At 41.5% G+C, this 23,342-nt stretch overlaps 1 protein-coding gene across 1 annotated transcript in view; it reads left to right on the plus strand.

The window, feature by feature from the left end:
• Nucleotides 1-20,851, plus strand: part of ppp2r2d (protein phosphatase 2, regulatory subunit B, delta) — a 76,880-nt gene extending 56,029 nt beyond the window's left edge. Inside the window, exons 5-10 of the mRNA XM_078223466.1 lie at nucleotides 632-744; nucleotides 5,845-6,022; nucleotides 6,761-6,925; nucleotides 12,163-12,332; nucleotides 12,894-12,985; nucleotides 19,757-20,851. Of these exons, the coding sequence (XP_078079592.1) occupies nucleotides 632-744; nucleotides 5,845-6,022; nucleotides 6,761-6,925; nucleotides 12,163-12,332; nucleotides 12,894-12,985; nucleotides 19,757-20,036 (998 nt within the window). The 3' untranslated portion in view covers nucleotides 20,037-20,851. The remainder of the gene's footprint in view (nucleotides 1-631; nucleotides 745-5,844; nucleotides 6,023-6,760; nucleotides 6,926-12,162; nucleotides 12,333-12,893; nucleotides 12,986-19,756) is intronic.
• The last annotated feature ends 2,491 nt before the right edge of the window (nucleotides 20,852-23,342 follow it).

A 23,342-nucleotide genomic window follows, 5' to 3' on the forward strand; every position in this document is an offset into this window, starting at 1 on the left:
CTCTTCACACACTGCCATGGAATCTTTGCCGTCCACCTGAGAGGACAAACTTTAATGTAAATTACCTCATTAGTGAATGCTGATACCTTGTTTTAAATCATTTTGCTTGTTTAATGCAATTTAATTAGCATTATTGCTGGAATTGGGGATTCTACCCGCTATTATAAAATGTTCCATGTATTGATTTGAAATAAAAATATTCATTTATCATCTAAGATGTTGAGCCTCCATTTCAACTGCCTTTTAATGGAGTACCACTGGGGAGACTATCGTAATATTTCAAAGTGCATTTTTTTTTGTATATACTTTAAGGTGAGGGATGTTGATGCTGGGGAGTGGAACTCTTCCCACTTCAGGCACTCCATGCCCACATCAGGTGCCAAGCTCTGCCACCATAAGATGCTCAAGTTCAAACATCTTTTTGCACCAGTAGGGCCCCCCCCTTGAAAATGTATTGAATTAATGTTCTAAAATATTATTGCTTGAGATTTTGTGTGTCTGGTTTAATATTGTCAATAATCTCTGAAGTCTGTGAACCATATCGCAAAGAAATCCTCAAACCGCTCAATTACAGATTCTCCCGGGATGAAACATTTCAAATATAAATTGTGCTTTATATTGTGATTTACAGATAAAACTATTAAATTGTGGAAGATCAGTGAAAGGGACAAACGAGCAGAAGGGTATAATTTGAAAGAAGAGGATGGAAGATTTAGGGACCCTGTCAGAATAACAACACTACGGGTATGTGAGAAACTGCTGCGGTTGACTTGGGCTGTGGCTATCTATTTGTTTGGGTATTACCATTTATGATGATATGATTAAAATGTGCTTGTACATTGACTATTCAGTTTACTTGGGAAGTTTGAACTTCAGATGGGCAGTTCCTTGAGACCCACGAGAAAGTGTTTGCCTTTTGAGTTGGAGTCTAACATCGGACACTTCTGACTTTGTTGCCTGTGAAGTTACCCATGAACTTGAACAGAAAAGGGCATGGGATCCAAGGGGCTGCTGCCCGGTGGATCCAGAACTGGCTTGCCCAAAGGAGGCAGAGAGTGTGTATAGATGGGTCTTTTTCTAAATGGAGGTCGGTCACCAGTGGTGTGCCCCAGGGATCTGTTCTGGGACCCTTGCTGTTTGTCATTTTCATAAATGACCTGGATGAGGAAGCGGAGGGATGGGTTGGTACGTTTGCCGACAACACGAAGGTTGGTGGGGTTGTGGATAGTCTGGAGGGATGTCAGAAGTTAGAGGGACATAGATAGGATGCAAGACTGGGCGGACAAGTGGCAGATGGACTTCAACCCAGATAAATGCGTAGTGGCCCATTTTGGTAGGTCAAATGGGATGAAGGAGTACAATATAAAGGGAAAGACTCTTAGTACTGTAGAGGATCAGAAGGACCTTGGGGTCCGGTCCATAGGACTCTAAAATCGGCCCCGCAGGTGGAGGAGGTGGTTAAGAAGGCATATGGTATGCTGGCCTTTATCAATCGAGGGATTGAGTTTAGGAGTCCGGGGATAATGATGCAGCTATATAAGACCCTCGTCAGACCCCACTTGGAGTACTGTGCTCAGTTCTGGTCGCCTCATTACAGGAAGAATGTGGAAAAGATTGAAAGGGTGCAGAGGAGATTTACAAGGATGTTGCCTGGATTGAGTGGCATGCCTTATGTGGATAGGCTGAGGGAGCTCGGTCTTTTCTCCTTGGAGAGACGAAGGATGAGAGGAGACCTAATAGAGGTGTATAAGATGTTGAGAGGCATAGATCAGGTGGACTCTGAGGCTTTTTCCCAGGGTGGGAATGTCTGCTACGAGAGGACACAGGTTTAGGGTGCTGGGGGGTAGGTACAGGGGAGATGTTAGGGGTAAGTTTTTCACACAGAGGGTGGTGGGCGAGTGGAATCGGCTGCCGTCAGTGGTGGTGGAGGCAAACTCAATAGGGTCTTTTAAGAAACTCCTGGATGAGTACATGGAGCTTAATAGGATGGAGGGTTATAGGTAGGTCTAGAAGGTAGGGATGTGTTCGGCACAACTTGTGGGCCGAAGGGCCTGTTTGTGCTGTCGTTTTTCTATGTTTCTAAAAATCCCAGTATAACACCTAGGTAACTAACACAACTGATCTCCGTGACCCCACCCACCCACATACTTGACAAATTCTCCCAACCTGACTAACCTCCTATCCACCCATCTGTTCAGTCCCCTACTAACACAGAAACTTTGGGTCCTTTAAGAACTTGGCATGATATGGCAGCTAGTGCTTTAAAACAGGGGGCATGGCTTCTGCTCATGTTCTCTTATCTGCTATCTGCAAAGATTCTTGTTCTGCATCATGGGTTGGAAGTCCGAGCCTTTTCAACAGTGTAGTTGAGCGGCTAGTTTTCTGTCTGATTAGATGCAGGTTCTGACTCTAATCAAAAGCTTTGGGCTAGTATAATTGCTTCTAAAAAATCTTGTCATACACGTTCACTGGACTAGATTAGTGTTTGTCAAAATTGAATTGATTCAGTCTGAATTGTTAAAACTTGTATTAAAAGTTGATTTTTTTTTTGTTGAAAGGCCAACATATATAATCCAGGCTATACTACCTTTATAACCAGATCTAAATGATCAGGTCAAATGCATATCAAGTATTATATAATTGCTGAGACAAATTATCTGCATGTCTGTCCATGATCAGTATTTAAAAATAGTGTGACTGCTATGTTTAAACCGATTTAATTCCTGTCCAAAGAGGACATCGAGCTTAATACACCAAGAAGTGATGTGTTGGCTAATAAAACTGTTGCAGTCCTCCCTCCCTCCCCTTCCCAAAAACATCACATTAAATTTTAATTTGCAATTTGATTGAATTGTGTTTTAATTTTGGAAGTAAACTAAGATGGTTAATGTGAACACCTTGACTGGTTTTTAAAGTATTTAGCTCACTTGTGTGACATCAGTTTAAATTTGCATGTATCCAATGATTCAAGATATTGCCTGGAATGCTGCAATGAACTGCTAACCCAAAGCATTTAATTGCTGCAGGTTTAAATTTGTATCTTTCTAACTACTTACTTATTTCAAAGGAATCTTGTTTTATTTGGTTGCCTCAAAAATATCTACTGATCTTTACCACATCACAGAAATTAAGCTGATTCATATTCTATTCGCAGAATAAAACCTGGATGAAGTGGAAAGCATATCCATATCAATTTTTTTGGTTTCATAGAACATAGAACATAGAACAGTACAGCACAGAACAGGCCCTTCGGCCCACGATGTTGTGCCGAGCTTTATCTGAAACCAAGATCAAGCTATCCCACTCCCTATCATCCTGGTGTGCTCCATGTGCCTATCCAATAACCGCTTAAATGTTTCTAAAGTGTCTGACTCCACTATCACTGCAGGCAGTCCATTCCACACCCCAACCACTCTCTGCGTAAAGAACCTACCTCTGATATCCGTCCTGTATCTCCCACCACGAACCCTATAGTTATGCCCCCTTGTAATAGCTCCATCCACCCGAGGAAATAGTCTTTGAAAGTTCACTCTATCTATCCCCTTCATCATTTTATACACCTCTATTAAGTCTCCCCTCAGCCTCCTCCGCTCCAGAGAGAATAGCCCTAGCTCCCTCAACCTTTCCTCATATGACCTACCCTCCAAACCAGGCAGCATCCTGGTAAATCTCCTCTGCACTCCTTCCAGCGCTTCCACATCCTTCCTATAGTGAGGTGACCAGAACTGCACACAATATTCCAAATGTGGTCTCACCAAGGTCCTGTACAGTTGCAGCATAACCCCACGGCTCTTAAACTCCAACCCCCTGTTAATAAAAGCTAACACACTACAGGCCTTCTTCACAGCTCTATCCACTTGAGTGGCAACCTTTAGAGATCTGTGGATATGGACCCCAAGATCTCTCTGTTCCTCCACAGTCTTCAGAACCCTACCTTTGACCCTGTAATCCACATTTAAATTTGTCCTACCAAAATGAATCACCTCACATTTATCAGGGTTAAACTCCATTTGCCATTTTTCAGCCCAGCTTTGCATCCTATCTATGTCTCTTTGCAGCCTACAACAGCCCTCCACCTCATCCACTACTCCACCAATCTTGGTGTCATCAGCAAATTTACTGATCCACCCTTCAGCCCCCTCCTCCAAGTCATTAATAAAAATCACAAAGAGCAGAGGACCAAGCACTGATCCCTGCGGCACACCGCTAGCAACCTGCCTCCAATCCGAAAATTTTCCATCGACCACCACCCTCTGTCTTCGGTCAGACAGCCAGTTGCCTATCCAATCGGCCAACTTTCCCTCTATCCCACACCTCCTCACTTTCATCATAAGCCGACCATGGGGGACCTTATCAAACGCCTTACTAAAATCCATGTATATGACATCAACTGCCCTACCTTCATCAACACACTTAGTTACCTCCTCAAAAAATTCTATCAAATTTGTGAGGCACGACTTGCCCTTCACGAATCCGTGCTGACTATCTCGGATTAATCCGCATCTTTCTAAATGGTCGTAAATCCCATCCCTAAGGACCCTTTCCATCAATTTACCAACCACCGAAGTAAGACTAACCGGTCTATAATTACCAGGGTCATTTCTATTCCCTTTCTTAAACAGAGGAACAACATTCGCCATTCTCCAGTCCTCTGGCACCATCCCCGTGGACAGCGAGGACCCAAAGATCAACGCCAAAGGCTCTGCAATCTCATCCCTTGCCTCCCAAAGAATCCTAGGATACATTTCATCAGGCCCAGGGGACTTATCGACCTTCAGTTTATTCAAAACTGCCAAGACATCCTCCCTCCGAACATCTATTTCCTCCAGCCTATTAGCCTGTAACACCTTCTCTTCCTCAAAAACATGGCCCCTCTCCTTGGTGAACACTGAAGAAAAGTATTCATTCATCACCTCGCCTATCTCTACTGACTCCATACACAAGTTTCAAGTTTTTTTTTCATTTGTGGGACATAGCCATTGCTGGCTGGCCAGCATTTATTGCCCATTCCTATTTGCCCTTGAGTGGTGAGCTGCCTTCTTGAACCTTGCAGTCCACGTGCTGTGGATTAACCCACTATGCCGTTCGGGAGGGAATTCCAGGATTTTGGCCCAGCGACTGCAAAGGATTGGCTTTATATTTCCCAAGTCAGGATGGTGACTGGCTTGGAGAGGAACTTGCAGATGGTGGTGTTCTTATGTATCTGCTGCCCATGTCCTTCTAGAAGGAAGTGGTCGTGGGTTTGGAAGGTGCTGTCTAAGGATCTTTGGTGAATTGCTGCAGTGCATCTTGTAGATTGTACGCACTGCTGCTACTGAGCGTCGGTGGTAGAGGGAGTGGATGTGGTGCCAATCAAGTGGCCTGCTTTGTCCTGGATGGTGTCAAGCTTCTTGAGTGTTGTTGGAGCTGTACCCATCCAGGCAAGTGGGGATATTCCATCACACTCCTAACTTGTGCCTTATAGATGGTGGACAGTCTTTGGGGAGTCAGGTGATGAGTTACTCACCAGTGTTCCTCGCCTGTGATCTGCTGTTGTAGCCACTGTCTATGTGGTGAGTCCAGTTGAGTTTCTGGTCAGTGGTAACTCCAAGGATGTTGAGAGTGGGGGAATTCAGGGATGGTAACACCATTGAATGTCAAGAGGTGATGGTTAGAGTAGCATGGATTTTTACTTGTGGTACTCCAGAAAATAATTCCTGAATTTACAAGATGAGCAAAATTGAGGGCAATATTACTGGACAAGATGATAGTAAATTTTTGGATGCTTTGAAAATTCTGACTTAAAATTTGAAGTAGCTGGGTGAGTAGAAATATTTAATTATCTAAAAAATTTTTTCTTAATAGGTGCCAGTATTGAAACCTATGGACTTGATGGTAGAAGCAAGCCCCCGAAGAATATTTTCAAATGCGCACACATATCACATTAACTCCATTTCAGTAAATAGTGACTATGAAACCTACCTTTCCGCAGATGATCTTAGAATTAACCTTTGGCATTTAGAAATCACAGATAGAAGTTTTAGTATCCTTTTGTAAAATATTCCTTTTGCGGTATATTGTGATGACTGATTTGGTATTATCTATACTTACTAAATATACAATTATCCAATTTGGAGGTTAGTGATGCATCTGGACATTATTTTCACTGAAATGGTTTCCTTTAATTGTGTTTCCTCCCTTGTAAATTCTTCTTTCTGTTTTGTTAATATTATTGCCATTGAAGGTGATTTTTAAAAAAGAATATGCGTTACTTGCGTTTAAAAATAAGCAAATAGAATATAAAAGCAAGGCAATCATGCTAAAACTTCCTAACTGATTAGACTTGGGTATTATGGGCAATTCCATGTGCCACTCTTGAGGACAGATGTAAAAGATGAGTTTTGGGCAAAATAATGTTTGATGTTTCCTATGTTACACATACTTCGTTCAAACAACATGTCGTTATTCTCTACATTTTTTCTGTAGATGTTATATGGATGCATGGAGGACCATTTTAATTTATCCCTAATTTTTAATTTTACTCTTGCCAGCAGTGTGCATAGACATTCTTTGTTTTGTTATCTTCTGAACATATTGAGTATGATTAATGCTGTTGAGGATTTTGGTTATTTTGCTCCTTCTGAAATAGCCTGCTTCTAATTTAGAGTTTTTTGAAGATGTAGTTCATACATCTATATGGCTTATTTTGAATATGTCTAAACTTTTTAAATATACATGTTTCCTCATCTAAATATAAACTTTTCCTTAAACATTGCTAAAGACATTGTAGATATTAAACCTGCCAACATGGAAGAACTGACAGAAGTTATTACAGCAGCAGAATGTCATCCACATCAGTGTAATGTATTTGCCTATAGTAGCAGTAAGGGAACTATCCGACTGTGTGATATGCGTGCTGGGGCTCTGTGCGACAAACATTCGAAATGTGAGTATTCACTATCAACCTAGTAAACTGTATAGGTTTAAACTTTGTTTATTAGTGTCAGAAGTAGGCTTACTGAAATGAAGTTGCAGTGAAAATCCTCCAGTTGCCACACTCCAGCGCTTGTTTGGGTGCACTGAGGGAGAATTTAGCATGGCTAATCCACCTAACCTGCACATCTTTGGACTGTGGGAGGAAACTGGCACACATGGAGGAAACCCACGCAGACACTGGGAGAACGTGCAGACTCCACACAATCACTCGAGGCTGGAATCAAACCTGGGTCCCTGGTGCTGTGAGGCAGTCATGCTAGCCACCGTGCTGCCCTTTTCTATGCTCTTCAGTTCAATAAGTCATACAGACTGTAAACATAACTGTTTCTCTCTCCACAGATGCCAGACCTGCTGAGTTTTTCCAGCATTTTCTGTTTTTATTTCAAATTTCCAACATCTACAGTATTTTGGCTTTTATTATACAAGATGTATATTTCTGAAAAGAAACATTTTATAGAAGCTTTTTGTCTTGCACTCATCAAGATTATCACAAGAATAGCAATGTTAGGGGAAACCACTTTATACCGTATGAGAAGTGGGTGCTGGTTTATTGGCAATTGGATTCTGGCAAAGGTTTTACCATGGCGAATTTTGTAAGTACAGGCTGATTGGGTACGGTCCGTACTTTGCCTGCTGCAAATAGTGGAAGGGACATACTGTTTGCGATTCACAAGTCTGGGATATACATACTACATGCCTATTATCACTGGCACAGAAGTTCATAAACCACTTCCTAATTTGTGTGATGAGCATAGAGTCATAGAGGTTTACAGCATGGAAACAGGCCCTTCGGCCCAACTTGTCCATGCCACTCTTTTTTTTTTTAAACCCCAAGCTAATCCCAATTGCCCGCATTTGGCCCATATCCCTCTATACCCATCGTACCCATGGAACTATCTAAATGCTTTTTAAAAGACAAAATTGTACCCGCCTCTACTACTACCTCTGGCAGCTTGTTCCAGACATTCGCCACCCTCTGTGTGAAAACATTGCCCCTCTGGACACTTTTGTATCTCTCCCCTCTCACCTTAAACCTTTGCCCTCTAGTTTTAGACTCCCCTACCTTTGGGAAAAGATATTGACTCTCTAGCTAATCTGTGTCCCTCATTATTTTATAGACCTCTATAAGATCACCCCTCAGCCTCGTACGTGCCAGAGAAAAAAGTGCCAGTCTATCCAGCCTCTCCTTGTAACTCAATCCATCAAGTTCCAGTAGCATCCTAGTAAATCTTTTCTGCACTCTTTCTAGTTTAATAATATCCTTTCTATAATAGGGTGACCAGAATTGCACACACTATTCCAAGTGTGGCCTTACCAATGTCTTACACAACTTCAACAAGACATTCCAACTCCTGTATTCAGTGTTCTGACCGATGAAACCAAGCATGCCGAATGCTGCCTTCACCACTTTTCCACCTGTGACTCCACTTTCAAGGAGCTATGAACATGTACCCCTAGATCTTTGTTCTGCAGTTCTCCCTAACACCCTACTATTAACTGAGTAAGTGCTGCCCTGGTTCAATCTGCCAAAATGCGTCACCTCGCATTTGTCTAAATTAAACTCCATCTACAATTCGTCAGCCCACTGGCCCAATTGATCAAGATCCTGTTGCAATTGGAGATACCTTTCTTCACTGTCCACGATGCCACCAATCTTAGTGTCATCTGCAAACTTACTAACCATGCCCCTTATATTCACATTCAAATCATTAATATAAATGACAAATAACAGTGGGCCCAGCACTGATCCCTGAGACACACTGCTGGTCACAGGCCTCCAGTTTGAAAAACAATTCTCTACAACCACCCTCTGGCTTCTGTCAAGAAGCCAATTTTGTATCCATTTAGATACCTCGCCCTGGATCCTGCGAGATTTAACCTTGTGCAACAACCTACCATGCGGTACCTTGTCAAAGGTCTTGCTAAAGTCCATGTAGACATCATCAACTGCACTGCCCTCATCTACCTTCTTGGTTACCCCTTCAAAAAACTCAAATCAAATTTGTGAGACATGATTTTCCACTCTCAAAGCCATGCTGACTGTCCCTAATCAGCACTTGCGTCTCTAAATGCTTGTAGATCCTGTCTCTCAAAATACCTTCCAATAATTTACTCATCACGGATGTGAGGCTCACTGGCCTGTAGTTCCCAGGCTTTTCCCTGCAGCCCTTTTTAAACAAAGGCACAACATTTGCCACTCTCCAATCTTCAGGCACCTCACCCGTGACAATCGATGATTCAAATATTCGGCTAGGGGATCCGCAATTTCCTCCCTAGCCTCCCGCAATGTCCTGGGATACACTTCATCAGGTCCCGGGGATTTATCTACCTTGGTGCGTTTTAAGACTTCCAGCACCACCACCTCTGTAATATGTACACGCCTCAAGACATCACTATTTATTTTCCCAAGTTCCCTAACATCCATGCTTTTCTCAACAGTAAATACTGATGAGAAATATTCATTTAGGATCTCGCCCATCTCTTGTGGATCCGCATATAGATGACCTTGTCGATCCTTAAGAGGCCCTACTCTCCTAAGCATAACATCTTTTTGGCTTGACAGCATCCAGTTAGTGGCGAATACCACTTGTGTTGCTACTGCATAGTAGCAGTATGAACGAGCTAACTTCACCTGTTCAAATTTTCAAGATACCTTGCCCTTCTAAGGTAATTTTGAGGTAGACGGGGCACTTTTTATGGCCTAAAAATATAACCACGCAAGATGACCTGATTAAGGTAGCCATTATTTTGCAGGATGTCTTTGATGTGCCCTATTTCAGCATCAAACTTGCAAGGGAGCAAATGGCTTGGATCTTATTTACAAGGTTGCCACTAAGGCCAATCCCAACGTGTGTAGTGACCAATCAAGGTAGGCTTGCAGTAGACCATGGTGGAGCACCCCCTGGTGGATTTCTCAACTAGTACATCAAGGAAAGGGTGTTAATTGGGCTGCTCACTTCAAAGATACATTTGAGCGCAGGATGGAGGCCATTAACTATGGCAAACATATCATCCGCATATCAGAAATATGCAAGGGTAGGAGGTTGAGTATCATTCCATCAAAGACATGTTTCTCATGAAACCAAACAAAGATAATTGTAGGAACTAAGCCTAGAGGGAATCCCATAGTAGCACCAAATATTTGGGCATGCACGGTGTAATTAAAACAGAACTCAGTTGCTGAAGTTGGCAAGTTCATAAGGTCAATCAATACTGACTTGCACAATAGTGGCGGGTCTGTTCTTTGAAGACATGTTTATTCCACCAGACAACGCCTTGACCATTCTGAGTCAATCTGCCTGGTTTAAATTTCAAAATGCTTGGCAGTTAACTGTCAGTCACCATCAACTGGTGTATTCTCCATAGCCATGTTTCTCCCAATCAGAGTCCACTTGCCAATGAATCAGCAGCCTCTTGTATAGTATAGATGGCACAGTGGGTAGCACTGTTGCCTCTCAGCGCCAGGGACCTGGGTTCGATTCCCGGCTTGGGTCACTGTCTCCGTGGAGTTTGCAAGTTCTCCCCGTATCTGTGTGGGTTTCCTTCGGGTGCTCCGGTTTCCTCCCACATTCTGAAAGACATGCATTGACCCGAATAGGCACCGGATTGTGGTGACTAGGGAAATTTCACTAACTTCATTGCAGTGTTAATGTAAGCCTTGTGACTAATAAATGAACTTTTAACTTTAAAATTGATTTTCCCCTAACATTGGCATTCTTGCAATTGGCAAAATGTCTTTTTTCAGCAATATTCAAATTCTATGCTATCAAATGACATTTACATTAGATGTACAGATCATGTACTTCATCTAGAGTAATGTCCAGACTTGATTTAATTTTTGATTGGATAATGTAAGTTTTGTGCAACATCCTAATTTGTGTCAACAGCAGTCATGTTCTTGCTGGACACTAGCTGACCACATACATTGGCCTGTTTGATAACACCATTAAGATCTGTGAAGGTATTGCTGATCTGCACATCTGGAAATTTCAGGGGAATGCACATTCTATAACCGAACTTGAGGCTTCTGCTGCAGCTGTCATTAGAATTGTTGCACTCATTATAGGTAAAATACAGTACATTAAATCGTCCTTTGTGTCTGTGGCCAATAGACCCCCCCCCACCCGCTCCAATCTGGCACACAATGTTTTGGTGACTTGAGTCAGTCCAACATTCAGTCAGGAAGGAGAGTGGACCCAGAAACATTGCTGATTTGGGAGGATGTGATGAAGATTTGCTGATCACGAGATTTTGCTTAATGTGCTGTGGGCAGCACACTCTTGCACTCCCTGTCCTGCAACCAGAATAAAAAAGGATCTAATTGGCTTCATATTATTTCTGTTCTCTAACTTGCAGAAAGGGAAAATATATTATGGTAGGTAAATCACCATGCAAAATGCTTTTTTTGACAACTCATCTCTCTGTCTGTGCTTGTGTGGGTATTTCTTGGTCTGAAAGGATGCTTGAGTAACGAGTGAGAATATCAAATGCTAACATTGTACCTACACCCTCCTTTTGTGAGGGGAAAATGGGACTCTCCTGCCAACGTACGGAGATACCTGGTAGAACTTCAGATCACCATTGGGAAGACAACAGTCTGTTGCTGCGTGTGTCAGAAATTTCTCACTTTAATCTCCAATTTAGTTCACATTCCTACTGGCTAACTTGGGCTGTACCAGTTAGTGAGCTACTATATAGTGGTTTCCTTTGCTAAGGAAGGATGTACTTGCCTTAGAGGAGTGTAACAAAGGTTCACTAGATTGATTCCTGGGATGAGGGTTATCCTATGAAGAGAAATTTGATTTGAATGGACCAATACTCTCTGGGATTTAGGAAAATCAATACATTTTTGGACACTAGAAGAAAAGTGATATGGTGACAGTGCAGGAAAGTAGTGCTATGGTGGAAGATCAGCCAAGATCTTGCTAAACATTGGAGCCCAATAGTGTTCGTATCGCATTCTTGTGTACCTTACTATCATGCATGACTTTGAGATGTCCTTTTAAATGAAAATAACTGGTAAGTTTGCCCAGCATTGACCCTCTTGAGTAATATTTCTTTTGATTATCCTTCTTTCCCACCTTTCTCTCCACCCCCCTCCCAATCCTTTTGTTTGCTGTTTGTCTGCAACACAAATAATTAAATAGGAAAAAAATGTTGATTTCTAACTTTTACTTCCACTTCTAGTTTTTGAAGAACCAGAAGATCCAAGCAGTAGATCATTTTTCTCTGAAATCATCTCCTCAATTTCTGATGTGAAGTTCAGCCACAATGGTCGGTACATGATGACACGAGACTATTTGTCTGTTAAGGTGTGGGATGTTAATATGGAAACCAGACCACTAGAAACATACCAGGCAAGTTACTTGTTTGATATTGCCTTGTTCTTTTACTTTGAAATCATTCATTATTGCAAAAAAGTGTCTTGTTGAAGCTTTTTGTCTTGCACTCATCAGGACAAGGAAGAATGCCAGATATCAAACATTCACAACAATTTATACCACAGGAGAAAGTGGGCACTGATTGGTTAGCAACTCAACTTGTGATTCGCTGAGGCATTGCCATAAAGCTTCTGGATACCTAGCTCGTAGCATGGTTTACTTGCGGTCAGTAGAAGCATAGACTCTGTAAGCACAAGCCATGTGCATTTTTAGAATTACCCAGAAGCAGGGGCACTTATAATTTCTGTTGCTTTCTCCATGGCAATGCCTCGGCTAATTGGTCACCTTGCCAACCAATCAGCAGCATTTTCTTGTATGGTGTAAATTGTTGTGAGCATTTGAAATTTGGTATTCTTGCCCTGATGAATACAAGACAGAACTTAGACGACTTATCTCCTCAGCACTATTCAAATCATTATTTACAGTTCTGTTCCTTGGACCGTCCTTTATTATATTTTTGATGTTTCTACTTTCCAGGTGCATGAATATCTCCGGAGCAAACTATGTTCCTTGTATGAGAATGACTGCATTTTTGACAAGTTTGAGTGCTGCTGGAATGGTTCAGACAGGTAAACTGTTACACATTGATGCACTGTTGTCATTGATGTATTGGTGTTCACTGTTGGCTTGATAAAAATCTTGCATGGATACAAATCCCATTCCAGGACTTGAGCTGATAATTCAATAGCATCGCTTCGCTTGGCACTGTATTGTTTTGTTTTAATATCATTTATTCTTTGGGGCTTTTTTTCTTTTGGATTTGTGTTACCATTTCTGGTTTTGGGTCATCTCCACCATTTATGTAGTATTTCTGATATATTCAGTGATTTTATTTTGCAAGTTATTCTCACTAGGAATGTACAGTGCAGTATTTCAACTTGTTTCACTTGAACACTACCACAACTTTAAGTTAGGACTTGCTGTAGAATCTGTGGGATGCCTTGCTGTCTGAAGATCTTGCACTTGGCTGAAATATTAAACTTCTGCTTACTTGCACAAGTTACTAAATCAAAAATTAATTTGCATGTGAAGTATTCGAAATGTGTGACAGATCATTCTTGAATCTGTAGAATAAAATCTGACTTCGAACTGGTTACAAAATTGTGGTGCAATGTTGTGGTGGAGATGTAAGCTTTTGTAGTTAAATTAATATTCTTTGCTATTTCTAATTTAAGTCTTATTTGCCTTCGTTCATGGGGACAGAATTACCTAGGGGCATGGTCCTGTAAAGAAACCTACTTCCTTCATGCTGCCATTTTGAACAAGTGGTCTCATTTTGTTGCCTTTTAAGACCATGCCCATCACCTTTTTTCTGTTGACTTTTCTTCCATGCATGTACTTTCACTGTTTTGCTTTTCTAGAGTATAAAATAGTGCATATGTATATAATTTTTGTAGCTTGTCACAACCACTTGTGTACATATAGCTGCCCTAACATGGCTTCCAAGTCCATACCATAAGTTTTTCTTGTAGATTTAGAAGGATGAAGCAATTTTACTCTGTCTGTGTTTAACCATTTACATACTGACTGTAAAGAAATAAGTTTAGTAAGAAGTTTAACAACACCAGGTTAAAGTCCAACAGGTTTATTTGGTAGCAAAAGCCACACAAGCTTTCGGAGCTGCAAGCCCCTTCTTCAGGTGAGTGGGAATTCTGTTCACAAACAGAACATATAAAGACACAAACTCAATTTACATGAATAATGGTTGGAATGCGAATACTTACAACTAATCAAGTCTTTAAGAAACAAAACAGCATGAGTGGAGAGAGCATCAAGACAGGCTAAAAAGATGTGTATTGTCTCCAGACAAGACAGCCAGTGAAACTCTGTGGGGGTTACAAATAGTGGGACATGAACCCAATATCCCGGTTGAGGCCGTCCTCGTGTGTGCGGAACTTGGCTATCAGTTTCTGCTCAGCGACTCTGCGCCGTCGTGTGTCGCGAAGGCCGCCTTGGAGAACGCTTACCCGAATATCAGAGGCCGAATGCCCGTGACCGCTGAAGTGCTCCCCAACAGGAAGAGAACAGTCTTGCCTGGTGATTGTCGAGCGGTGTTCGTTCATCCGTTGTCGCAGCGTCTGCATAGTTTCCCCAATGTATCATGCCTCGGGACATCCTTTCTTGCAGCGTATCAGGTAGACAACGTTGGCCGAGTTGCAAGAGTATGTACCGTGTACCTGGTGGATGGTGTTCTCACGTGAGATGATGGCATCTGTGTCGATGATCCGGCACGTCTTGCAGAGGTTGCTGTGGCAGGGTTGTGTGGTGTCATGGTCACTGTTCTCCTGAAGGCTGGGTAGTTTGCTGCGGACAATGGTCTGTTTGAGGTTGTGCGGTTGTTTGAAGGCAAGAAGTGGGGCTGTGGGGATGGCCTTGGCGAGATGTTCGTCTTCATCAATGACATGTCACCATGAGTCCAAAGGAAGAAAATGTAATCGATGTATCTAGTGTATAGCATCGGTTGAAGGTCCCGTGCTGTGAAGAAGTCTTGTTCGAACCTGTGCATGAAGATGTTGGCATATTGAGGTGCGAATTTGGTCCCCATGGCTGTTCCGTGTGTCTGGATGAAGAACGGGTTGTTGAAGGTGAAGATATTGTGGTCCAGGATGAAGCGGATGAGATGCCGGGTTTCTGTAGGAAGTCCGTCGTGTCGCGACAAAAGCTGGGGGTTCTTTGTACAATGGGTTTCAGGATGCCCTCCTGTGAACAATCACTGAAACAACTCTATGATGACATCAACAAGTTCCATCCCACCATCAGACTCACCATAGACTACTCTCCGGAATCGGTTGCATTCTTGGACACACGCATCTCCATTAAGGACGGTCACCTCAGCACCTCACTGTACCGCAAGCCCACGGATAACCTCACGATGCTCCACTTCTCCAGCTTCCACCCTAAACACGTTAAAGAAGCCATCCCCTACGGACAAGCCCTCCGTATACACAGGATCTGCTCGGATGAGGAGGATCGCAACAGACACCTCCAGACGCTGAAAGAGGCCCTCATAAGAACAGGATATGGCTCTCGACTCATTGATCAACAGTTCCAACGCGCCACAGCGAAAAACCGCACCGACCTCCTCAGAAGACAAACACGGGACACAGTGGACAGAGTACCCTTCGTTGTCCAGTACTTCCCCGGAGCGGAGAAGCTACGGCATCTCCTCCGGAGCCTTCAACATGTCATTGATGAAGACGAACATCTCGCCAAGGCCATCCCCACAGCCCCACTTCTTGCCTTCAAACAACCGCACAACCTCAAACAGACCATTGTCCGCAGCAAACTACCCAGCCTTCAGGAGAACAGTGACCATGACACCACACAACCCTGCCACAGCAACCTCTGCAAGACGTGCCGGATCATCGACACAGATGCCATCATCTCACGTGAGAACACCATCCACCAGGTACACGGTACATACTCTTGCAACTCGGCCAACGTTGTCTACCTGATACGCTGCAAGAAAGGATGTCCCGAGGCATGGTACATTGGGGAAACTATGCAGACGCTGCGACAACGGATGAACGAACACCGCTCGACAATCACCAGGCAAGACTGTTCTCTTCCTGTTGGGGAGCACTTCAGCGGTCACGGGCATTCGGCCTCTGATATTCGGGTAAGCGTTCTCCAAGGCGGCCTTCGCGACACACGACGGCGCAGAGTCGCTGAGCAGAAACTGATAGCCAAGTTCCGCACACACGAGGACGGCCTCAACCGGGATATTGGGTTCATGTCCCACTATTTGTAACCCCCACAGAGTTTCACTGGCTGTCTTGTCTGGAGACAATACACATCTTTTTAGCCTGTCTTGATGCTCTCTCCACTCATGCTGTTTTGTTTCTTAAAGACTTGATTAGTTGTAAGTATTCGCATTCCAACCATTATTCATGTAAATTGAGTTTGTGTCTTTATATGCTCTGTTTGTGAACAGAATTCCCACTCACCTGAAGAAGGGGCTTGCAGCTCCGAAAGCTTGTGTGGCTTTTGCTACCAAATAAACCTGTTGGACTTTAACCTGGTGTTGTTAAACTTCTTACTGTGTTTACCCCAGTCCAACGCCGGCATCTCCACATCAAGAAATAAGTTTGACAGGCTTTCTTGAGACTTAGCACAAAAAGTGAGTTTTATTGAGTTAAAACCCCTCGCAAATAGAAATAACAAAATATTTATGAAGCTAAATGCCTACTTAAATTATCACAATCCACATTCACATACAAGCATATAAAAAATTTACAAGTTATACTGTAGACAGTTACTTTCCTATCCAAATTAAAATTCAGTGCTAAAAGATGAAAAGGTTGAGAGGTCACTTTGAGTCTTTGGCTGGTCACTATGGGTGCTAGTGGCATTTGCTACCAAATAAACCTGTTGGACTTTAACCTGGTGTTGTCAGACTCCTTACTGTGTTTACCCCAGTCCAACGCCGGCATCTCCACATCATCACTATGGCTGCAGCAGACATGTTTCCAAGTTCCTTTAGATTCCAGAAGTTGAGTTGAAGCCCATGTGATTGCAACTGCCACAAACAAATTATTTTTAAATTTGTAATCTGTCTCTTCCAGGGGTTGATGTGTTTTGCACCCACTTGAGGTTGCTTTCGAGGGAAAAGTCACTATTTCTGTGCTGGATTTTTAAACTGAGAGATATACTGCCTTTGCTCAGGAGAGGAGAGAAAGGAGCTCCTTATTGCTCCAGTAGCAGATTTTCCAGACTATTCACTACTTCTGGATTTAGCTGCTTCTATTAGAGATTTTAAAATGGTTATCTCAGTCACATGACCCTCCCCTATAACGATTTCAGAAGGAGTTTGTTTATCTGATGTGTGAATCAATGGTTTCTTTAGTTTCATGGCCTGGAGGGTTAGGGGGAGGTGAGTAGATTCTGTAAATGTCCCAGCCATTAGCGTGCTGAATGAGCCATTATGTAACTTGATGAGATAGAAAGTATAAACTATTATTCTAAGAGACTTTCTGCTTCTGGTGGAGCTGTGGTCTTATAGAAATGCAAATACCATGTCCAGCACATTTCAGTAAATGCCTTTTGAACTGACCCTTGACGTCCTCGGTGTGAAATTCCAGAGAAGGTGTTATGCCATGTCTGAATTGCAATTCACAGTGCAACTTATCCAGAAGCTGGTCATCCTGCAGGATGTCAGGTGACTTGTGGTAGCCAAATTTTAGTGTATTTTCTTGTCTTTAGCCCTTTTTTTAAACAGTTCAGTATATGCTTGGTCAGCCGGTGAAATTGCAGATTAATATCACTCATACAAGCCACGTTGTGACCAGTTCAATTTTTCAGAAAATTGATCAGCTTACCAACAGACCCCTTTTCAACTAATGCAGCCTTCTATTTTCACACCTCAGCCTGGCACGGAGATTAGTTTTGGTTATAGAACATAGAACATAGAACATAGAACATTACAGCGCAGAACAGGCCCTTCGGCCCACGATGTTGCACCGACCAGTTAAAAAAAAACTGTGACCCTCCAACCTAAACCAATTTCTTTTCGTCCATGAACCTATCTACGGATCTCTTAAACGCCCCCAAACTAGGCGCATTTACTACTGATGCTGGCAGGGCATTCCAATCCCTCACCACCCTCTGGGTAAAGAACCTACCCCTGACATCGGTTCTATAACTACCCCCCCTCAATTTAAAGCCATGCCCCCTCGTGCTGGATTTCTCCATCAGAGGAAAAAGGCTATCACTATCCACCCTATCTAAACCTCTAATCATCTTATATGTTTCAATAAGATCCCCTCTTAGCCGCCGCCTTTCCAGCGAAAACAATCCCAAATCCCTCAGCCTCTCCTCATAGGATCTCCCCTCCATACCAGGCAACATCCTGGTAAACCTCCTCTGCACCCTCTCCAAAGCCTCCACATCCTTCCTGTAATGTGGGGACCAGAACTGCACACAGTACTCCAAGTGCGGCCGCACCAGAGTTGTGTACAGTTGCAACATAACGCTACGACTCCTAAATTCAATCCCCCTACCAATAAACGCCAAGACACCATATGCCTTCTTAACAACCTTATCTACTTGATTCCCAACTTTCAGGGATCTATGCACACATACACCTAGATCCCTCTGCTCCTCCACACTATTCAAAGTCCTCCCGTTAGCCCTATACTCAACACATCTGTTATTCCTACCAAAGTGAATTACCTCACACTTCTCCGCATTAAACTCCATCCGCCACCTCTCGGCCCAACTTTGCAACCTGTCTAAGTCTTCCTGCAAACTACGACACCCTTCCTCACTGTCTACCACACCACCGACTTTGGTGTCATCAGCAAATTTGCTAATCCACCCAACTATACCCTCATCCAGATCATTAATAAATATTACAAACAGCAGTGGCCCCAAAACAGATCCCTGAGGTACACCACTTGTAACCGCACTCCATGATGAATATTTACTATCAACCACCACCCTCTGTTTCCTATCCGCTAGCCAATTCCTGATCCAATTTCCTAGATCACCCCCAATCCCATACATCTGCATTTTCTGCAGAAGCCTACCATGGTGAACCTTATCAAACGCCTTACTAAAATCCATATATACCACGTCCACTGCCTTGCCCCCATCCACCTCCTTGGTCACTTTCTCAAAAAACTCAATAAGGTTAGTAAGGCACGACCTACCTGCCACAAAACCATGCTGACTATCACCTATCAATTCATTACTCTCCAAATAACTATAAATCCTTATCACTTAGCCTTACCACTTAGGGCAAATTAAACTGCTGTATAATTAAATTATAGATACATTTCTTGGAGAGAAATAGGAAGGCTGTATCTCCATTAATATGAAGTTGGCTCTCAATCTATATGTGGAGATCATTATTCTGTAAATTGAGTTTGTGTCTTTATATGCCCTGTTTGTGAACAGAACTCCCACTCCCCTGACGAAGGAGCAGCGCTCCGAAAGCTAGTGGTGTTTGCTACCAAATAAACCTGTTGGACTTTAACCTGGTGTTGTTAGACTCCTTACTGTCTCAATCTATAGACAGGAAAAGAAAATGCACAAAAAATGAAAAATGAGGCTGAGTAGAAATAAAAGAAATGTGGGAAAATGTACCGAGTTGTAGTATCCATAATTACAGCTTATTGCAATTCTATTAATCTTGGCTGTGTTCCACTGATCGTGTATACTGTCTGATTTGGCAGTAGGATGATGTAGGGGAATTAGTAATGGCATAGCCTTCCATAATGTCATCAACAATTGGCATAATACCTGACATCAGTAAGCAGTTCTGCAGTCTCACTTTCTGAATGCTATGGATATTTGTGTTGAGCCGATGATTCAGTTTGCATTTCTTAATTTATGAACAGTGCCATCATGACGGGTTCATACAACAACTTCTTCCGGATGTTTGATAGAAACACCAAGCGAGACATCACACTTGAAGCATCCAGAGAAAGCAGTAAGCCACGTGCTATCTTGAAACCGCGTAAAGTTTGCACAGGTGGGAAAAGGAAGAAAGATGAAATTAGTGTTGACAGTCTGGACTTCAATAAGAAGATTCTGCATACAGCTTGGCATCCTAAAGAGAACATCATAGCTGTTGCCGCAACTAACAATTTGTATATATTCCAGGACAAAGTAAATTAAAGTTGGCTTTGTTTAGGATGAGACTTGTTCTTGCACAGATAAGCCTCGCAATTTTTCTTTGAAGGAAAAGATCTGTTCTCCAAAATTAATACATCTGATGCAGATACAGCTACAGGAAAGCATTGACCTATTCACATGTACCTGTGGTGCATTTCTGCCTTCAGTCAGGACATTACTTTTCACGGCATAGTTTTCTCTAGATGCAAGAAACCCACCAGAAGCAGGCTGGAAGGACAGTACTGGTCATATAAGGCTTCTCTTCAATATTGATTTACTTAATCAAGTCTGAGCTTTCCATAATGATAAAAGACCAAAAGTGAAACACGGTTAATGCCTGTGTAAGCTGTCCTTGCTGTGTAATTTTTGGCCTTTCAAAACATGAGTTGTGCTTGATTATGCCTGTAAACATTCCTCCTCTGGTCTCAGTCTTTTTGGCTCAAGTGCCCTGGCCTTGGACGCTTCAATGGGCTTTGAACAGAGTCAGTGGACATTTTCTTTCTTGTATAATAACATTTACTCACTGACTGTGTATCTATAACCACACCACCTGGTGTATAAACCACTAAATAAAATAACAAATCGTGAAAAATGTGTTTTTAAATCTGAAGATATGTAATGTGGTTTTGTGATTCTTTTTGCAATGTGTACTAGGAAAGCTAACTTGAAGTGATTGAGTTTAACATGGAGTAGTGCATGTTACACTTCCTTTGGGCAGCAGAATAAGTGACATTATTGTATGATAGAAATTCAATTTAATTTGCAATGTATTTCACAAAAGCGATAGATGAAAAAATGAACTGAACTCCATTATTATGAAAAGAAATTATATTTTTATAGTCTCTTTTTTTGGTTTGCTTATCTGGATAATCAAGTTAAATGGAAGTGGAATAGTTAAATAAGTTGTCTTACACTTCCTGCAAATGACTGTATTTAATGAGTGCTTCCCTGAGCTATGACATTGCTGAGAATCAGCAGTAATCCTATACCTCATCATACATTTCGCATTATTCATCGCATTGTAGGAATAATGTCCTATATGTCCACCCTCAAGTTTAAGGTAGCTAATCTCTCATCTTTAATAAAGCGAAGTTCTAATGTTCACCCAAAAGGTACGTTTATGTTTTGGAGAGAAGCAGAATTAATTCAGTTCTGATGCTAGGTCATTGACCTGAAACTTTATATCTGTTTCTCCCTCCACAGATACTGCCAAAACATCTGAGTATTTTCAGCATTTTCTGTTTTTCAGATTCCAGCATTTTGCTTTGTACATTTATTCTTGTCTGCACCCGCTTGCTCACGCTTTTTCCCTTTCTCCATTCTCCCCCTCTCATGCAAAATATTTGGTGAAAATCAGCTTTGATATTATTTTCAAATCTCCTTCCACTCCAATCCTCTTTTCTTTAAACAAAGTTTGTATTGTTTCCTTTAACATGGAATTAAGTGCATTTTCATCCAATTCCCATTTAAGGTTGTGTTTAAAGCACATTCTCTCATTCCTCAACAACAGTTTTGGTTCATTTTTCCCATGTTTTTTGTTCATGATCAGCCAACATATTACTTTCTTCCCCCTTTACTACAAGTTTGTTGATATTTGTCCTTTTATTGCCCCCCCACCCCCATTCCCCAAGGCTCCTGTGCAGAAACTGCTTAAGCGGTGCTTGCTTATTTGTGATGTACAGTTTCTTAATTTATTTCAGTTTAGATCAAATCGTTTTTTGAAACTATTTACTTAAAATTTCTGTCAGGATACTTTTTCAATATCATGTAGAATATTTTCATTAAGTCCCATGTAATTAGCTTGCATTGCTTTTTGGCACAAGAAGGTATAATGCATGAATTTGGAAGAATGTTCACGATAAATTACTCTGACAAGTCATTGAAACCAACAAAATTGAAAGCAATAATTTCAAGGGATCCTGTAATGTTTTGCATGAAGTGCACAGACAACTGTATAAATCAATGTTGCAATGAATTTACTGTCCATGGATTGGTATTCTTAATACTTGCAGCTTCTAATGTGTTCTAACTTATTGAATGTTTAAATGCTTTGAAAATATAAGTAGGAACATTGTATTACAGATGTAAATGAGTGGTAATGCCATATTCAATTTAAAATGCGCTTCATTTTAGCACTTCTGAGCATTAAGTTTGACCTGGTGCCAAAACGAGTTCAAGTGTGCTAAAGCAGTAATATGCATGTGCCTTTCTATTGTTTTACTTTATTTTTTTATATATATAGAATTATTTAATACATTTTAATTGTTTGTATAAAATCTGTTTAGATTTTAAGGTGTACATGGTAAACGATAAAATTCTAAGTAAATGGACCCTTTTTAAAAACTGTATGGCACAAGATTTGTGAGAGTAATTAGGTGTGTAGTTTCAAAGTTGTCAAGGTGGAATAAAAATTGGGAAATTTAGTATAGGATGAAATACCAGTCTGCTCTATTTCACTTTGTATTGGCTTAGGTTTCCTTTCAATTTACAAGATTAACACTTGGGCTAGCTGTCCCTTCAGGGCTAGTTACTTCCAATTCGTAAACATTCATTTAGACCTCATCACTTGTTGAACAGAATCATTTTCACTGGTGCAGATGTTTATGCTTTTCTATTTCTTATGTGGAAGCCAAGGAAATTTGGTTTTGAACTGTTTAGTTGATGTTTCAAATATTTCATAGTTTATTCGGAATAATTAAATCTCAAATTATATTCAAATCATGTTCTACCTACCTTCTCTTTTTTAATTTTGTTTAATTTTTTAATACATTCTCTACACCTATTCCAGTTGATGTGTTAATATAGTAAGTGAAAGTCAATTGTCTGTATCTTTTTTAAACTAATGAATTTGCTTACAGATAAATGTTCAGTTTTCAGGTGCTGAAACTGCCTCAACACAAAAATCCATGAGTGCTGAGGATGAAATGCATCATTTGTTCAGATACAATAAAGAAGTATTTATTTAAGAACATTTCCATGTAAGATTCAATGAGGGCATTCATTCTACTGACCCCCATCTATTTTTTAAGAATTTATGTGCAAGATTGTGGGTAATTCTGATAGGACCATAGAAGAATACAACACCGCAGGAAGCCATTCAGCCCATTGATATGCCCTAGCTCACTCAAACAATCCAGTTCGTCCCACACCCTCATTCTTTTCTCATATCCCTGCAATTTTCTTTCTGGAATTAAGTATTTATCTAATTTCCATTTGAATGCTATTAAATCTATATCCGAAGTTGGGTCATGAAAAGTACAGTTGTGCCAGGCGAGTCAATCCTCTTGGAATGCAATTGCTTCCAAGAAT

This window comes from Mustelus asterias, chromosome 11, assembly GCF_964213995.1.
Source record: "Mustelus asterias chromosome 11, sMusAst1.hap1.1, whole genome shotgun sequence".
In the NCBI taxonomy this organism is placed as follows: domain Eukaryota; kingdom Metazoa; phylum Chordata; class Chondrichthyes; order Carcharhiniformes; family Triakidae; genus Mustelus; species Mustelus asterias.